This window comes from Carcharhinus amblyrhynchos, chromosome 1 (genome assembly GCF_965287045.1).
Source record: "Carcharhinus amblyrhynchos chromosome 1, sCarAmb.v2.hapA, whole genome shotgun sequence".
NCBI classification, from domain to species: Eukaryota; Metazoa; Chordata; class Chondrichthyes; order Carcharhiniformes; family Carcharhinidae; genus Carcharhinus; species Carcharhinus amblyrhynchos.
This window is the reverse complement of record NC_137324.1, coordinates 70329980-70349815: the sequence shown is the minus strand read 5'-3', so window position 1 is coordinate 70349815 and position 19836 is coordinate 70329980. Positions and strand designations below refer to the sequence as shown.

Sequence of the window (19836 nt, the reverse complement as noted above, 5' to 3'; positions counted from 1 at the left end):
ATTTCCTCAGGTGGATGTAACTGTTACTAGGGGGCATAACTATAAGGTTCATGGTGAGAGATATAGAAGGGATGTCCAAGATAGATTCTATACTCAGAGAGTGGGTTGGGGTGTGGAATGGACTGCCTGCTGTGATAGTGGAGTTGGACACTTTAAGAACTTCAAGCGGTTGTTGATAGGCACATGGAGCACACCAGAATGATAAGGAGTGGGATAGCTTGATCTTGGTTTCAGACAAAGCTGGGCACAACATCGAGGGCTGAAGGGCCTGTACTGTGCTGTACTGTTCTGTGTTGTTATGTTTTATGTATAGTTAGATTATTCTGTTGCAGTATCTACTACTTCAGAAAGTGTCACATTATTAAAAGCTGTTGTGCTCAGGTAGACATCATAAATAAAAAAATAGTTATTGTAGATCGCAGCGTAAATGTTAACCCATCATATAAGAGACCCTGTTTTATCAGCACCAAAATCATATTTAAGCCTATACTGGATGTATAAGTTGACCTTTTCTGCAAAGAAATGCTATACTCCATTAAGAGTTAGTCTCATTTTTTCACTTCAGAGATGCATGTTTTACTTACTTTATAAATAGGCACATGAAATCAAATAGACAATATGGGCTTTGTTGGCAAGACAATGCCCAGGAGTTTAAGACAAACCCACACAGAGCGGACTGTGTGTGGCAAATGATGAACAGAAATAGATCACTCAGCGAACTGAACAAGCTAGTTTCCAGTTAAAAGTCAGAACATTTACTAACTCGACAAATACCTCAGCTGCAGTGAAGGCATTCAGTGTAAGTGGAAAAACTAGTGTGAGAATAGAAGAAGAAAATCCTCTTGTAGAAGACACCCAAGACCAAATTGTCCATGAGAAGAGGGACCAGCTGCTGGCCAGGTCATGAAAGCATGTATCAGAATGAGTCCTGGAAGATCCTCAGAATGGTTACATCGTCACCAGAAGTGCAATGCGTACATATTCATTCAGGTAGGCAAAATCAAACCCTGAGTCCATCAAAGATTTCAGAGCAGCCACTGGTTGGGGTAGCCACTCAATGGAATGAAAATGTGCAAAACCAAAATAGCTCAGAAACTACTAAAAGATCTCAATGCCAAAATTATGTTTCCAATGATCCTTCATCAGACAGTGGCAAAAATACAAGTGTCCATTATATCCCATTGGCAACATGGATGAAATGCCCATGAATTTCAGTATGTCCAGCACTGAACTGTAGAGAGGAAAGGTGCAAAGACAGTTCTAGTGAAACATAAGAAGACAAGATTCATAGTGGCACCAGCCAGCGTGGCAAATGGAATTAAATTAAAGCCTCTGATAATTTTCAAACCTAAAACTATGCCTAAAATCAAGTTTTTCTTAGATGTTTTCCTGCATGTTTGTGACAATGAATGGATGAACACGGAGTGAAGTTGTGGATTGATAATACGTGGAATAAATTTCCCAGTGTCCAACGCCATGTTCAGATCCCATATAATTGATGAGATCAACAGGCATGTGTGAATAAATAACACCCAAATTATAGTTATACCAGAGGGTCTAACATCTGTAGAACAACCATTAGAGGTATGCCTCAACAAGCTGTTCAAGAATCATGTTTGTACTGAACAGTTGGATGGAGATAACACCTTTACAATGAGTTAAAATGTATATGCTGCCCCGCTTGATGTGTGATTTCATTATCAAATCATCAGATGCTTTTGTATAAATTGTCATTTAGTCATTAAAAAAAAATGCGGAGGATCCGATTCAGTGGGTGGAAAGTAAGATGATTTGTTGTGGAGGGATGATTCTGAAACTGAAAGCTTCATTTGATCCATAGTATGAACCTTGCAATGATGTCAAAATGAGTCAGAATAAATTTTATTAACTTTGCATTCAATACTGAAGGCAATGAATTTGATTTTTTTTAAATGTTTAGATTGTGGATAAAATTATCCTTGTGGAATTAATGTAATAAAATGTGTCACAAAGATTTTAATTTGAATTACTGGTGCTTTTTTTCACATCTGAAAATGGCGACCACACACAGCTCCAGCAGTTTACACTTTATATTTGATATATAAATTGATCACTTTTTAGAAGGAATTTTCAAGGCTTCAGTGGTCTACTGATATGTTGTGATCTACAGTATGTGGGCAATACTGCAAGGAAGTGAATTAATGTTTGCAGATTTTAACTTTCCACTCATTTTGTTTTGCTTTCTAAAGTGATTTTTGCTTTGATTTCTTTTCAAAAATGATTTTTGCTTTGATTTATTTTCAAAAATGTCCTTAAATATTACTTCCCCATTGTTACACTTCATTAGATGTGAAGCATTTTGAAACATTTGCAATGTGATTAGTTGATTCTTAATTGCAAATCTTTTCTGATATTTTAACTATCTTGTTAGGAATATCAGCACTGTAAACAGTTTTTAATTATATCTCCTTTTAAATCTGTTCAGAGTATAGTATATATTTGTAATTTCTCTGAAGCTCCAATACACCCCCTGTATCCTCTCTATTCTCCCCACATTCCCATGGAAATAAAATCAAGACTGGCTGCACAGTGATCTAAATTCTTTCTCTCAGGATCTCAAAACTTCCGAACTCCTGGCATCCCTCAGTCTTTCATTCTCCTTGGATTTTCAGGTTTTTAAGATCCAAAGTTGGCATTGTTAATCTGCCCTTTGTGACTGGTGTTATTGTGGCCAGAATTTCACATTGTTTAAGCAGGTGCATATCCAACATAAAATTGTGTGAAATTGCACAAGAAAATGTGTGTGCACGCTGAGGTCATCGTGCTCGCGTGCAACATTACAGTTGGCGGGCTCATTCAGGAGCCAGAAGCATCCCCCTTGACAGATTTAACAGATAATTTAACCACTACCACCGATCGGTCCCGCCCCCTGTCTGGCCTTGTCCCCTCAAGCCCCACCCCCTTGGCGCTACCCCAGTGCCCAGTGGACATTGCCAGGGGCCAGGCTGGCACTGCTCACGGGACATCCTCCATACCCCCGACCTCCTGGGGAGCCTCAATGGCCTTTGTCCCCACTAGCAAAGTGATTACCCTGGTCCCCATTGCTGGGGACTAGGTTTAATCCCCACTGGTGGTAACCTCCTCTGGCGGGATCTGAAACATTGGCAACCATTGATGAAGGAAGAGCAGTAGATGTGGTTTATACGGACTTCAGCAAGCTGTTTAATAAGGTCCCCCATGGAAGGCTTATTGAGAAAGAGAGGGGGCATGGGATCCAAGGGGACATTGCTTTGTGGATCCAGAACTGGCTTGCCCACAGAGGGCAAAGAGTGATTGTAGATGAGTCTTTGTCTGCATGGAGGTTGGTCACCAGTGGAGTGCCCCAGCGATCTGTTCTGGGACCCTTGCTCTTTGTGATTTTTATAAATCACCTGGATGAGGAAGTGGAGGGATGAGTTGGTAAGTTTGCCAATGACACAAAGGTTGGAGATGTTGTGGATAGTTTGGAGGGATGTCAGAAGTTGCAACGAGACATAGATAGGATACAAGACTGGGCGGAGAAGTGGCAAATGGACTTCAACCTGGATTAATGTGTGGTGGTTCATTTTGGCAGGTCAAATGGGATGACGGAATATTAAGGGTAAGACTCTTAGCAGTGTGGAAGATCAGAAGGATCTTGGGGTCCGGGTTCATAGGACTCTCAAATCAGCTTCGCAGGTAGAGGATGTGGTTAAAAAGGCGTATGGTGTACTGGCCTTCATCAATCGAGGAATTGATGAAGGCCAGTACACCATATGCCTTCTTAATGCTGCAGCTGTGTAAGACTCTGGTCAGACCCCACTTAGAGTAGTATACTCAGTTCTGGTCGCCTCATTACAGGAAGGATGTGGAAGCCATTGAAAGGATGCAGAGGAGATTTACAAGGATGGTGCCTGGATTGGGTGGCATGCCTTATGAGGATAGGTTGAGAGAGCTCGGTCTTTTCTCCTTAGAGAGACAAAGGATGAGAGCTGACCTGATAGAGGTGTATAAGTTGTTGAGAGGTATTGATCGAGTGGATTCTCAGAGGCTTTTTCCCAGGGCTGAAATGGCTGCCACAAGAGGACACAGGTTTAGGGTGCTGGGGAGTAGGTACAGAGATGTCAGGGTAAGTTTTTCACTCAGAGGGTGGTGGGTGCGTGGAATCAGCTGCCGGTGGTGATGGTGGAGACGGATTCGATAGAGTCTTTTAAGAGACTTTTGGATGAGTACATGGGATTTAGTAAGATAGAGGGTTAGAGGTAATCCTAGTAGGTAAGGATATGATTGGCGCAACTTGTGGGCAGAAGGGCCTGTTTGTGCTGTAGTTTTTCTATGTTCTGTGTTTGAAGCCGAGACAATATCGTCCCAGGCTCATCAATGAGATACAAATTGCTATTTCCATATTGTAATCAGCCTCGTGTTGTTTCCTGTTGTGAGGCTGATTATGTCATAAAAATGGCCGGGCAAAGTCATGATTCCTGTTTCAGCCCTCCCGCTGGTATTTCCTGACACTGTGCCATCTTTGGATAATGAGTACTTGTATTTCCCAGGCTAGGAAAATCACACTCATGGTGTGAGAATAAAGTTTTAAATATGAATGATTTACTTTACTTTGTAATTTTCATTTTTTTAAATATTCCAGGCAACAACTATATAAAAGAGGAGAACTATAGAGCTGCTGTGGACTCTTACACTCAAGCGATTGAATTGGATCCAAATAGTGCAGTTTATTTTTGTAATCGGTAAGAATTATTTCCATTGTCATTTTTGTATTGATTTGTACGTTTCAGTATTGTTAAATTTTTCAAGTTTAAAACCAAATATGTCTCACCAGGAAGTGAATTATAAAACTATGATTCAACAAATCTAGAGAGAAGATTTCCCTAGTGCTTTTGAATATCAAAAGTGCAAATTTGTCCTTTTTGAACACATTTCCATTTTACTACACACAAAACACATGGATTAACTGCTACCTCATGTTTTAATGACAAGGAAACCCCAAGGTTCCAGTGAAAACCTTTCATTCATGCCACAGCCTCTATTGTATTTTATTGAAACAGTGATTAATAAAGCATGAAGAATATTTTATGTTGCACCAACATTCAATGTATTTATCATGTTGAATGAGATATTGCCTGTTAAGTAAAATGTTAGTTTGCCTTTCTTAAATGGGTATAGTATTTCAATTGCACTATAAACTATCGTGATGCAGAGTATAATAATTAGTTTATATTGTACATCCATTCTAGGTAGTACCATTCAATAATTTTGACCTTCAGTTTACCAGATGAAAATTAATGTTATCATCTAAAAATCCAGTCAAAGGACGTTTAGCAAGTATTTCGGTGTACATTTCTTGTTGACACTGACATGGATCTATTGTGTATCTTGTCTGATCACTTGCTTTTTATTTAATAAGAAATTTACCATTAAATTATTGGTCACTAAAACATTTGATGAGAAAGCTGTGCTAAAGCAGCTTGGTTCAGTTTTGTTGATGTTTACCTGTTGTGTGTGATCCTGGTATCTTATGTTGCAAACTGTTTCAGAAACATTACTCAGCAATAATAGGCCCGATTCTCCCAAAAAAATTCGAAGTGCTGAATTGGCGAGAAAAATGATGTGATTGTTTTTTCAGTGGGAGTTCAGATTCGAATCACAACACAGAGGTCACAATCATGAATATCATTAAAATCTCAGGAGGCAGGAGTACTCTGAACTCCGTCGGAATGAAATACACTTGGCGGCGTGGGAAATGCTATCGGGCCCAAAGAATTCAGTATTGGTCCCGATAATGACACTTAAGTAAGATTAAAAATAGATTTAAATCATTTACCTGTTTTCCTGCCGGTTTTCAGTTCTGCCCCAACTGTGCCTCCTCTCCGTCTGTGGAAGATGTGCAAGTGCCGGGAACGCATGCACAAATCCCATGAAATGGCCAAAAAAGGTGCACATGGAGATGGGAGAATCGGGCCCAGCTTCTTTAAAGGTGGAATATACTAAAACCTAGATCTTTGGCCACTACATTTTGGCACATAAATCTTTCGTTTTTACACCCAACACTGAAATATGATATAACCTGATTTTTCTTTTCGTAGAACTCAGATGCTAAAATTTGTAATCTAACTTGTTTAGAGCTGCTGCTCAGAGCAAACTTAATAATTACACTGCAGCAATAGAGGACTGCAAGAGAGCAATAACCATTGACCCAGACTATAGCAAGGCTTATGGAAGGATGGGGTACGTAATTATATCTTTCAATTTTATTTTAAGTGTATAAAAAAAGCAAAAATCTTAAAAGGTTCATTATGTGATTGCCTACATAAGGGTGACTGCAGGTCAATAATTTTTCATGCAACGCCATGAGTGCCAGTAGTCCTCAGCACTTCATCCAACCAACATGCTTCATGTTTGATCCTAGACAATGAAAATTGGCAACTGGTTGTGGTGATTGAGACAAAGAGAGAGATTATATCAGTTGGACTTTGTGTCCAAACATACCCTCACTGCGGTTAATGGTCACAGGGACCACAAATCATGTACCTATCACTGCTTGCATTTGCTATGTGCTTTTTCTTTGTATTCTTTGGTTAGATAACTAAATTTAGAAAATTATCTACCAACAATTTAATAACACATCCAATATCATTAATAATTACAATTTTTTTCAGTTTGGCATTGACTTCTTTGAATAAACATTCAGAAGCAATCACCTATTACAAAAAAGCTGTGGAACTGGATCCTGAAAATGGCACTTTCATATCAAATCTGAGAGTGGCAGAACAGAAAATTGCAGAGGCATCAAGTCCAGTAAGTGTTGTTTTACTGATGATGTAGTCCATGTGATGCACTGTAACTTGCCAGCTTTAAAATTAAACTTTACACCTAGGTTTTACAAATCATTGAGATGTGTTTTTTGTGTCATATTGTTTTCCTGCCCCTTGAAAAATAAATAACAATATTTTTCAATGATGATCTCCAGCTGGTTGTTATGGATGACTTTCAGGTAATTTTGGGCAGACAGTTACTCCTTCAACGTATTACCAATCAAGTATGTATTGTGTATTTGGGACATATAGTATGGATAAAAATGTTGAAATCATAAGATATCCATTATTTATTTTCTGGAAATGGGGATCTCTGCTTCTTGTGTTTCTCCTCGAGTATGTTATGATCTCCGCGGGTGAGTGGAATCAGGTGGTGGTGGCGGTGGCGGCAAATACGATAGGGTCTTTCAAGAAACTTCTCGATGAGTACATGGGACTTAATAGGATTGAGGGTTCTAAGTAAACCTAGTAGGTAGGGATATGATCGGCGCAACTTGTGAGCTACAGGCCCTGTTTGTGCTGTACTTTTTCTATGTTCTATGTTCTAACCTAATGGTTGATCCATGTGACCCACGCTATATTCACTTACTTAACATGAATGTGAGCCTGCTTAGTCCTCTCGTTCGCTAATATTTCCGTGCATATAACACATATGGGCTTTGCATCTACATAGAACATTACAGCGCAGTACAGGCCCTTCGGCCCTCGATGTTGCACCGACCAGTGGAACGAATCTAACGACCCTCTAACCTAAACTATTCCAATGTTATCCATATGCCTATCCACTGACCATTTGAATGCCCTTAAAGCTGGCGAGTCTACAACTGCTGCAGGCAGGGCATTCCACGCCCTTACTACCCTCTGAGTAAAGAACCTACCTCTGACGTCCGTCCTATAATTAGCACCCCTCAATTTAAAGCTATGTCCCCTCGTGTTAGCCAACACCATCTGAGGAAAAAGGCTCTCACTGTCCACCCTATCTAATCCTCTGATCATCTTCAATTAGGTCACCTCTTAACCTTCTAACGAAAACAACCTCAAGTCCCTCAGCCTTTCCTCATAAGACCTTCCCACCCTACCAGGCAACATCCTGGTAAACCTCCTCTGCACCCTTTCCAGTGCTTCCACATCCTACTTATAATGCGGCGACCAGAACTGTACGCGATACTCCAAGTGCGGCCGCATCAGAGTTTTGTACAGTTGCAACATGATCTCACGGCTCCGAAATTCAATCCTTCTCCCAATAAAAGTTAACACACCGTACAGCTTCTTAACAACTTTATCAACCTGGGTGCCAACTTTCATGGATCTATGCACATGTACACCGAGATCTCTCTGCTCGTTGACACTACCAAGAGTCCTTCCATTAGCCCTATATTCTGTAATCTTGTTACTCTTTCCAAAGTGAATCACCTCACACTTTTCCACATTAAACTCCATTTGCCACCTCTCAGCCCAGCTCTGCAGCTTATCTATGCCCCTCTGCAAACCGCAACATCCATCCTCACTATCTACAACTCCTCCGACTTTAGTGTCATCCGCAAATTTACTAACCCATCCTTCTACACCCTCATCTAGGTCATTTATAAAAATGACAAACAGCAGTGGCCCCAAAACAGATCCCTGTGGTACACCACTAGTACACCACATATTTTTTGCAGTAGCCTACCCCCCCCCCCACCCCCCCCACCCCACCCCACACCCACCCCCCACCCTCCCCCCACCCCACCCCCCCCACCCCACCCCACACCCACCCCACCCCACACCCACCCCCCACCCTCCCCCCACCCCACCCCCCCCACCCCCACCCCACCCCCACCCCACACCCACCCCACCCCACACCCTCCCCCCACCCCACCCCCCCCCCCACCCCCACCCCACCCCCACCCCTCCCACACCCCCCACCCACCCCCGACCCCCCCCACCACACCCCCCCACCACCCCTGACCCCCCCACCACACCCCCCCACCACCACACCCCCCCACCACCCCTGACCCCCCCACCACACCCCCCCACCACCCCTGACCCCCCCACCACACCCCCCCACCACCCCTGACCCCCCCCCCCCCACCACCCCCGACCCCCCCCCACCACCCCCCACACCCAAACCAGTGATGATTAGATATCCTTAAGAAATCAACGATTTAAAGCATAATTCTGCCTAACCTGACATTTTCAACACCTTCCTGGTACTTTGGAGATTAGGAGTTCAACTATTAAGCACAGATACCATTTTCAAAGTGGGAACATCATGCACCTTATTTTCAGCGAAGAATCTGGGCCTTGCTTTAATCTTCAACAGCCCTTTCAACCGGTTCCCCTGTAAGAATAGGTCACATGACTCCTTCATTTTACCGCAAATTGAAGACACAATACAAAAACATAAAATCTTATAAATCTCATAATTGTAATAAGTATTCCAAAGCAAAACCTGCAGCTAACCTGAGCAAACATAACTGCTCAACTACTTCACAGTGCTAATGCGCATGTTGCTTGTAATCATCAAAGCAATGCCAGATACTGTACAGTAATGAGAGATTATATAGGCTATTACGGTTGCTAATACTCAGTTTAAGATTAATTATACTATAGAGGCCAAATGTTCCTCAAACCATTTACTGACCTATTTTTCTACTTTTGATGTTGTTTAGATTTGATCACGAGTGTGTTAAATTTATAATGGTTAATTATAAGGACTGGATTTGAACTGATTTCTATATCTGCAGACAGGAGCTGGTTTGGGATTTGATTTGGCAAGTTTACTGAATAACCCAAGTTTTGTAAGCATGGTAAGTGTGATTAAAGTCAGTGTTCTAAAACAAACCTACACAAAACATTAGTTGTGGATCTGTTTCATATGATGACATTAAGTGGCTTAGAAGATTTACTTGGTTAGTGAAGGAAAAATAAGAGGGAGGGGTTGACTTTTATTTCTCTTCACATGGTTAACAACAAGCACTGATCATCTGTAATTTTGAGGAGGTCCCAAGGAGCTTTGCAGACAAAGTGGATGTTGGGCCAAAGATGTTTGGCCAAAGATGACCAAAACAACCCAGAACATAGCATCAGCCTAGCATGGTGCCACAAAATGCAGATCCCCAATCTGCCAATTTTGTAATTTTAAACACACCACAGCTAAGAGGTAGCAAACATTCCCACAAATTGAATGATTTCAGAACTGATACACAATATTGAGCAGAAATTTATTTATTTCAGGGTGGTGAGAATGTGGAACTTCCTATCACAGTGAATAGTTGAGATGAATAGTATAGATTCATTTAAAGGGAAGTCAGATAAACATATGAGGGAAAAGTGAATATAGTGTTATGCTGATAAACTACTAGGTAGACTGCAGTTAGAATATGGTGTCCACTTGGGTGCTGTCTTCTAGGAAGAATATCAAGGCCTCGGAGAGGTACAGGAGAGGTTCACTTAGATGATACCAGGCATTAGAGAGTTTAGTTATGAGCAGAGACCAAACAAACTAAGACACTTTTCTAAAGAATAGAGAAGACAAAAATGTCCGCAAACAGGCAAAAGAAATTTTCCTAATTGCCTGTTCACCATTTCCGATACACAAGAAAGGAAGAGAATAATGGTGTACTTTCCACTTGCCTGGATGAAAAAAAATCAAATTTATTGTGCATTCTAAAAAATACTTGAAAATTGCTCTTTATTTTACTATCCTTTTTTCTAGGCTGCAAGTTTGATGCAAAACCCCCAGTTACAACAACTGTAAGTTGTCATATTTTTCACTTTTATTAATATGCTAAAGAAAAGCCTTTTTTTACTGAACGTTTTTCTATGTTTGTATTGTGCACAGAATGTCAGGGATGATGTCTAATGCGATTAGTGGTCCAGCAGCAGGCGTAGGAGGTCTAACAGACATGGGCAGCCTTATTCAAGCGTAAGTATCTATCTTGTAATCTTTAATTGCGTATAATTCAGTAAATTTTTTTCCCAGAACTGTGATACAGAATTTGAATTTTCATTTTAGTAATTGCTGAGGATTCATTACTGGGTATTACAAATAGTATTTTAATCTAGCAGCTCCAACTACTGAAGTATAGATCAAGCAATTTGTGAAGTCAAGAAACCTGAGATTGAATGAAATTAGTTAATTAGTTGCATTCAAATTTATTATTTTTTAAATAGCTTACTTGTATAAGATTGATACATACAGACCTGATCTGTCCTATCTAAACAATGCAACCAGTAACACTTCACCAACGACTGCCAGCCTAATGAGTTCTGAATCTCTTGAAATGGTTTTAAATTGCACTGATACAGACACTTCTCAGATTTTTATTTGATGTTGAATAATTTGTCACAAATCAGATAACTGGGCACATTTACCTGTGTGTTTCCTGCAACGTCAGTACGAAGAAATTTCTGGAAAATATTACTATATTAAACCTGAATGAACAGACACCCCTCCCAAAAAGATACACCTGCAAAATACAAACACTTACTGACAATCCCAAATAACTTACATTATAATAGATACAAGCTGCATCTTGAAACCAAGGACATTCGCAAATTATGAACAATGGACAGCCTTCAACACATCAAATCCATTTATAACTGAAAACACAGGCTTGGAGGTAAGTGTAAAGCGGAAACCGGTAAAATAAAATGATATTAGTGGATTGCAGGTCTCATTACTCAGGTGTCCATGGCAGCAGAAAAAAATACTCCATGTCTAGGGTTGTTTTGCCGTATAATATCCCAGTGGTGAAGTTAACATGGGCTGGTCTTGGCATTTGAGGTGGAAGTCTGAAATTTGGGCCTCTGAATTCAGAGGCAGGAAGAGATAGAAACAGACTAGGGAGGGATGAGAGCTTGGGGAATGAGGGAGACTGGCAATTGGGATCACAGGGAGCAAAGGAGAAATGGAAGGTAGGGGGACTTGGGAGTTGGAATATTGGGAGATGAGCACTGTCACTGTTTGTAGACCCACAAGCAACATCAACATAGAGCGGGAGCAACACAGTGAGAGAAGCAGCCCAAAATGTGGAATATCCAAGGGGGAAAGGAAGAGGAAGGTTCTTAGACTGAGGGATGTTAGACCTTGAGATTATTCACCATATGTGGCCGTTAAGACAAGTATTTAATATGATTGTGAAGAGGATAAATATCTGAGAAAGAGGAATATTGAAGAAACTGGGCGTTATAGGGCATTAACACCGACAGAAGGAGCTTAAGGTGTTCTTGCTGAAATTTCTCAGTTTCCACTCTTTTTCCTTGCTTCCTTGTTCTTGGAACTTCTTGCACAATAACACAGGTTGCTGAAAAGGTAATGCCAGATATGGACATTCCACCTTCAATGGACAAGATTCCAGGATAGTAAGAAATGAGAAAACAAAACATCCAGAAAGCAGAACTGAAATCACAGCCATTAGAATTAGACATGCCCAAGGAGAGCAAAAAAGTCATGTTGAAGAAGATACAGAAGGCTGGCTTCATTGATGTGAGAGATTTCACAAGGAGGCAGAGACGGATTACAAAAGCTTCAGTCTTTTACACTCATATACTAAACTCCACCATTTTAATTGATGACAATAATCTCTACCTCAATATTAACAAAACAAAGGAGATAGTTAACGACTTCAGGAAGCATAGTGGAGGATGTATCCCTGTCTACATCAATTGAAAAGAAGTGGAAATGGTTGAGAGCTTCAGGTTTCTAGGTGTCCAGATCACCAATCTGTCCTGGCCCCTCCATGCTGACCCGACAGTTAACAAAGCCCACCAATGCCATTACTTTTTCAGAACACTAAGGAAATTTGGCATGTCTGCTACAAATCTCACCAATTTCTACAGATGCACCATAGAAAGCATTCTTTCTGGTTGTATCACAGCTTGGTATGGCTCCTGCTCTGTCCAAGACTGCAATAATGACTACAAATGATTGTGAATGAAGCCCAGTCCAGCATGCCAACCAGTCTCCCATCCATTGACACTGTCCACACTACCCACTACCTCAGCAAAGCAGCCAGCATAATCAAGGACCCCACATACACCAGACATACTCTCTTCCACTTTCTTGCATCGGGAAAAAGATACAAAAGTCTGAGGTCACGTACCAGTCATCTCAAAAACAGCTTCCTCCCTGCTGCCATCAGACTTCTGAATGATCCTACCTCACATTAAGTTGATTTTTCTCCACAGCCTAGCAATGACTGTAATACTACAATCTGCACTCTCTCCTTTTCTTCCCTATGTACAGTATGTTTTATCTGTTTAATGAGCAACAATATTTTTCACTGTATACAAATATGTGACAATATTAAATCAAATCAAACAATGTAAGTTGCAGGGTTATGGGCCATGTAAAGGACAATAAGATTAGGAAGGGCACCTGGGTGTCTTTGGGTCATGTGTAAAGAGTTCTCTCGAGGCGCTCAGTCAACTCCTTTCACAAACAGCGCTGGACACCATGCATCCAATGCAAGTCTTTAATTACTTGTGCACAAGGAGAACTCTCCACAGTCAAATCGGATTGACCAGAGTAGTTCTGACGTTACAGAGAAACAACTCAGCAGTTATAGCCAATTACAGCAAATCAGGAACATTAGATTTTTCACATCTTTCATTGACTTATATATTTGCCAATTAAATCCCGGCCTTTCACCCTTTCTCATTCAATAAAAAGTTGACTTCTGCTAATTCTTCATTTGCATAGCATATCCTCATATCTTGCCTTTGGTATTTGTTATGGAAAAAGTCTGGTCTTCTTCACCCTCCGATGAAGGTCAAAAAAGGAAAATGTTATGGGGGCCTGTGAAGAAATTGCAGAGATTGAATCTTTTTGAAGGTCAGTAAGCTGATAAACATTTTCCACTGCTGTACAGAGAAAGCATGAATTTTTTAATTTGCACACTTTTAACTTGTGCACAATTTAACTTCCAAACTATGAAACTTCAGTCTGAACTTTTTAACTTCCACAATGGACAAGTTGGGTCAAATGGCCCCCTTTGGTTTTTACGGGAAGGAAATCTGCATCCTTACCAGGTCTGGCCTCCATGTGACTCCAGACCCGCAAGGGATGTAGCAGTTACTAGGGGGCATAACTATAAGATTCATGGTGGGAGATATAGGAGGGATGTCCGAGGTAGATTCTTCACTCAGAGAGTGGTTGGGGTGTGGAATAGACCACCTGCTGTGATAGTGGAGTCGGACACTTTAGGAACTTTCAAGCAGTTATTAGATAGGCATATAGAGCACTCCAGAATTATAGGGAGTGGGATAGCTTGATCTTGGGATTGGACATAGCTTGACACAACATTGACGGCCGAAGGGCCTGTACGGTGCTGTAATGTTCTATGTTCTATGAATGACTCTTAATGGCCCTCTGAAATGGCCTAGCAAGCTACTCAGCTCAAGAACAATTAGGGATGCGTAACAAATGATAGTCTTGCCAGCGACACTCAAATCCCATGAAAGAAAATAAAATAGTCTAACTGCATAATTAATGCAACTAAAAGTAGAGTTCAGAGGCTGAATTTCCTGTTGAGAATATATTGTCTCAATTTCACCATCTGTAAGGCACAAAGCAGGAATGTGATTGAATGCTCTTCACTTGCTTGGACGAATGCAGTTGAAAAAACTTCGAAGGAGCTCAACACAATCCACCACAAAGCAGTCCACCTGGCTGGCAACCATCCACCACCAGCACAACGTTAAATTGTGTACCATTTACAAATTGCACTGCATCAGCAAGACATCTTCAGCAACACTTTCCAAACCTGTAACCTCTACCACTTCCTGGAGGTTCCCACCCAATCACATATCATCCTGATTTGGACTTGTTTCAATGTTCCTTCTTTGTTATAGGGTCAAAATCTTAGAACTCCCTCCCTAATGACTATGAAAGTACATTCACCATAAAGACTCCAGCAGTTCAAATAGGCTACTTGTCACTATCTTCCCAAGAGTAATTGTGGATGAACAATAAATGTTGCCCTGCCAACAGTGTCCACATCCCATGATCAAAAGTGAATTTGTAGTGCATTCTACATAGGCACCCAATGTGCTTTTCCATTATTAAACAAAAAAAAATTTGGTGCACATTAACCATTTGTGACTATTTTTTCATATCTTAAGTTTAACAGCTACATCATCTCTTCAATGAAACAACCTCAGTTCTCCATTTTTCGCCCTTCTTGGCCTTGCTGTTTCCCACGGCTTCAAGTAGAGCTCCCCATAACTAAAATGCCTTTGAGAAGCTTTACTCTTTCATGCCATAGATTTATTCTACTCTCAATAGCCACTTTCCAGGTAGCTCAACAAATACTTCAGTACTCTTCTCACATGTCGAAGGCAGGACTACTCAGCTCCAGGCCTCATTATAGGCTTGGTACAAACGTGGACAGAACAGCTAAATTTCAGAGGTGACGGTTACTTGACATCAAGGAGCCCTAGCAAAAATTGACAGCAATTAGAATCTGGAGGAAAACTCTAGTTGCTGGGAGTCATACATGGCACAAAGGAATAAAAGTAAATAGTGCAATGCTGGAAACCTAGAATAAAATAGAAAATGCTGGATAACCTCAGCAGGTCTGGCAGCATCTGTGGAGCAAGAAATAGTTCATGTTTCAAGTCTGTCTGACTTCAACAGAAATAAAGAGGGAAAAATGTGATAGATTTTATACTGTAAGAAGACCAGTTATCTCAACCCCAGGACATTACTCAGGACTTCATCAAGGTATTATCCTAGACTCAACCATCTTTCAACTGCTTCATCTGTAACCTCTCTAATATGAGGTCAGAAATGGACCTGTTCACTGAAATTGTTCAGAATCATTTATTGGTCCCAGATTTTGAAGCGATCATGCCTGCATGCAATGAGACAGAGGCAAGATTCAGACTTGGACCAATAAGAGATATTTTTGCTACACAAGTGCCAGGCACAATTTCCATCACACAAGTGCCAGGCAAAGACCAACTCCAACAAGAGAAAATCTAACCATCTGCCCGTGACATTCAATGGCATTAACGTTGCTGAATCACGATCTTAAACATCCTGGCGATCACCATCGACCAGAAAGTTAACTGGTCCAGCCGTGTGATTAGAAAGAACAGGTCAGAGGCTGAGAATTTTGCAGCACGAAACTCCATTTCTGACTTACCAAAACCTGTTCACCATCTGCAAGGCACAAGTCAGGAGTGTGATGGAATACTCTCCATTAATCTGGGCGAATGCAGCTCCAACAGCACTCAAGAAATTTAACACCATCCAGGAAAAAGCAGCTTGCTTGATCGGCACTCATCTCCACTACCTCAAACATTAATTTGTTCCACCACTAACACACGCAATGGCAATAGTGTGTACTGTTTACAAGATGCATTGTAACAAATTGCCGAGACTCCTCTTGCAGAACTTATAACTCATTTAGCACCTAAAAGTCAAGGGGTGCAGACACATGGGAAGTGTCACCTCCTGCAGATTCCCCTCCAAGCTACATACCGTCCTGCCTTGGAACTATAGTGCCAATCCTTCTGTCTCTGGTTCAAAAACCTGGAACACCCTCCCTAATAGCATTGCATGTGTACCTACATCAGATGCACTTCACCAACACTTCAAAGGCAATTAGGGATGGGCAACAGATGCTGCCCTTGCCAACCACATTTGCACTCCATGAAAATAAAAACTGCTCTTTTCAAAAGGATGCAAGAATGTCAGTTCTAATCTTAATCTTTTTTCCCCCTCATTTTCTCAAAAACAAACCTATGCTCTGTGTATTTCTCTATGTTACTATGGTCAGTGCTCATGTACTTCCTTCATCCACACCTTGGTTTTTTATTAAGACTCATTGTGCAGTTTTGTACTTCAATTTGTTCCTTCCCAAACTCTTAACAATTCTTTATTTTCTTTCCAAATATAGTGTTCATTTTTGTAAAGATTTCTGTCACCTACTATTTTGATTTGCCTTGCATTATCTTTCAGTCTTTTGTAAACTTAGTATCCTGCAGTGTAAACATTAGCCCACAAATTTGATTTCTCAATTTACATATTAAAACAGGAAAGCTATAAAAGCAAAACCTGCAGAAAATAAGGTTAAAACATCTGAAAATTCTGTTAATCATCTGTCTTCCGAAATGAAGGTTATAAAAATAAAGCAGAAATTTAAATTATTAAATGATATGTTATGACCAAAATCTTATTTTTCTTAAAACTAAGATAACAAGGTTTATTGCTGAAAAGAAGACATGCCATTGTAATGTTTTGTCTTGCACTCATCAGGAGAGGCAAGAATCCTAAATTTCAAAAGGAGCAACAATTTACACTGTATGAAAAGGAGTGGCACAGTAGTTAGCACTGTTGCTTCACAGCACCAGGGAACTGGGTTCAATTCCCAGCTTGGGTCACTGTCTGTGTGGAGTTTGCATGTTCTCCCTGTGTCTGTGTGGGTTTCCTCCGGGTGCTCTGGTTTCCTCCCATATTCTGAAAGATGTGCTGGTTAGGTGCATTGACCCAAACAGGTGCCAGACTGTGGCAACTAGGGACATTTCACAGTAACTTTATTGCAATGTTAATCTAAGTCTTACTTGTAACTAACAAATAACTTTACTGATTAGTTGACAAGTCAATGGTGATTTGTCGAAACATTGCCATGAAGAAGGCACAGGAACTATTATCTCGCCATGCTTTTGTTTAATTGAAAAAAGGTGCAGTGGCTGGGCACATTCCTGCAGAGGATCAGTCTCTGAGTATGAATATAGGTAGCTTCCAGCAAGCGTAAATGAGCCACATTGCAGGCCTGACTGATAATTGGTTAGTATGATTTTTATTACAAGGTTTCCATTGAAGTTATTTTTTATTTCATCAACACAGAGAATCTACATTAGAAATGGAATACTACTTGAATACAGAGCCAAGCAGTTCAGAGCAAAATGTTCTAATTTAACTGTGTTGCAGCAATAGTAAAAACTCTTGAAATGGGAAAAAAAATCTCGTTCTATTCATCATGAAGAGTAACTCTTCTTCAAAGAGTGTTAAGGGATTTAAAAGCTTCTCCTTTTTTGCATCTGACCACAATAAATCAATGATCTGAAATGCTCAAAATAATTTTGCAATGTGTTTGCAAATGAGACGTAGTTTTGGTAAAGAAATATCTTTGAATGATGCAATACAAATGTCTCTCTCTTCAGGGACTTGGAAAAAAACATTTCAGTTTTTCCTCTTTTTTTCCACAAACATGATTTTCTCTTTAGATCTTTGCACACTTTATATATTTTATGATTAAGAAATGTTGTATATGATGTATCAACCATCTTTCCTAATTTCATCTCAGCCTGACTAAAATCGAGGACTATTTCTAAGAAAAGCTCAGAAGCATCTACATCTTCCTTGAGTACTAGTTTATATTTTTATTTTGTTAGTAACACCATTGTACAATCCTGTCAGCAGAAGTTTTCTGGAAACAAGCTACATATGTACAAAAACATTATGCTTACAATTGGGTTTTTCTTGGTTATCTTTACCACAACCAGAATGGGAGTTTCACCTGCACACTTCTCCAACTATGTGGACCATTGGTGCTATTTATATTGCATTAGAGATAGTTTATAGTTCTGCTTACTTCCCTGTTTATCATCTTTTGCATAGAGGGCAGCAGTTTGCACAGCAGATGCAGGAGGAGAACCCAGAACTGATAGAACAATTAAGGAACCAGATCCGAACCCGCTCATTCAGTGGCAGCAATGAAGATCACTCATGATAAGCAGCGGTAAACTTTCTTTATTGATCCCAAGTTAACATCCATGCAATCCTCAAGTTGAAAATAAAACTCTGGTGAAATGTCATCACATGGATAAGAAGTGTTTAACAAAGAGAAAATGCTGGAAAATCTCAGCAGCTCTGACCGTTTGCGAGAGAATTGTATCATTCATTTTACAGTTTGGATGTAATATATTTGCAGATAATTAAACTTGTTTCTAAAGTATGTATAGAGTAATGAATATTAAGGAATAAATTTGCAGTTCTGTCACCTTAAATATGTAAATAGAAAATAGAGCTAATGTTTCAAGTCTGACTGATTCTTCATTCGAGCTTCATATGTGACTTCCACAGCAATGTGGGATTTTCACAGTAACTTCATTGCAGTGTTAATGTAAGCCTACTTGTGACACTAATAATTAAACTTTAAACAAAATTTAAAAGCGGTTGACTTTTAATTACTCTTTGAAATGGCTGAATAATCCGCTCAATTCAAGGGCATTTAGGGATGGGCAACAAATGGCCCATCCAGTGATGCACAATCCTACAAATGAATAAAAAAGTACATATGTTTAGTCAGTGATATGAAAAAGTTTAAATATCAAAGTTGCATCGTAAATTCACTTTCATATTGACTTTTTTTGCTCAAACAGGGAATATATATGTCGGAGATCCCAATAATGCTGGATGTCAAAAGCAAGTATCCATTGATTCAGGATGCCACAGTTTGCTCAAAACAGATGTGGGATCTGGCTATAATTCATAGTTATCAAACCATTTAAGAAGATTTGAGAATGTTTACCATTTGCGAGAGAATTGTATCATTCATTCTACAGTTTGGATGTGATATATTTGCAGATAATTAAACTTGTTTCTAAAGTATGTATAGAGTAATGAATATTAAGGAATTAATTTGCAGTTCTGTCACCTTAAATATGAACATCTAGTCCATAGGCTTAGGTTGATATTGCTGTACAAATGTGAATTGTTACAGTAACAGATTAGCACTGCGCTCATTGAAATGTGACACTTGCAAAATTGTAATTGGACAATATATTGCCAAACTATGAAAATCAGCCACTGAAATCATTAAAATTAAGGATATTAGTTACTTCAGCCAATTTTTACTTTATTGTGAATTCGCAATGTAGGGGAGACACCTGCAATTGTTTATGCATCTTGGGCATTCTATGAAATAGTATTCTGGATGACACTGAGATGAGCTAAAGTGTTTATTATAGTCCTAGAGTTCTGTAGTATCGTGCCATTGACTATGTTAACATTAAT

The 19836-nt window shown here is 39.9% G+C and overlaps 1 protein-coding gene across 4 annotated transcripts in view; it reads left to right on the top strand.

Annotated features, from left to right (window-relative positions):
- Positions 1 to 19836, top strand: part of LOC145341744 (small glutamine-rich tetratricopeptide repeat-containing protein beta-like) — a 48212-nt gene extending 28376 nt beyond the window's left edge. For 3 of the 4 annotated variants that reach the window (XM_080186635.1, XM_080186625.1, XM_080186646.1), the window contains 8 exons: positions 4643 to 4742; positions 6136 to 6240; positions 6672 to 6810; positions 9554 to 9616; positions 10525 to 10562; positions 10651 to 10734; positions 18439 to 18559; positions 19203 to 19836. In XM_080186635.1, coding sequence (XP_080042761.1) covers positions 4643 to 4742; positions 6136 to 6240; positions 6672 to 6810; positions 9554 to 9616; positions 10525 to 10562; positions 10651 to 10734; positions 18439 to 18550 — 641 coding nt within the window. In that variant the 3' untranslated portion in view covers positions 18551 to 18559; positions 19203 to 19836. Of the gene's footprint in view, positions 1 to 4642; positions 4743 to 6135; positions 6241 to 6671; positions 6811 to 9553; positions 9617 to 10524; positions 10563 to 10650; positions 10735 to 11330; positions 11432 to 18438; positions 18560 to 19202 lie in introns of those variants that run through there. The other variant, XR_013886449.1, reaches the window with a different exon arrangement.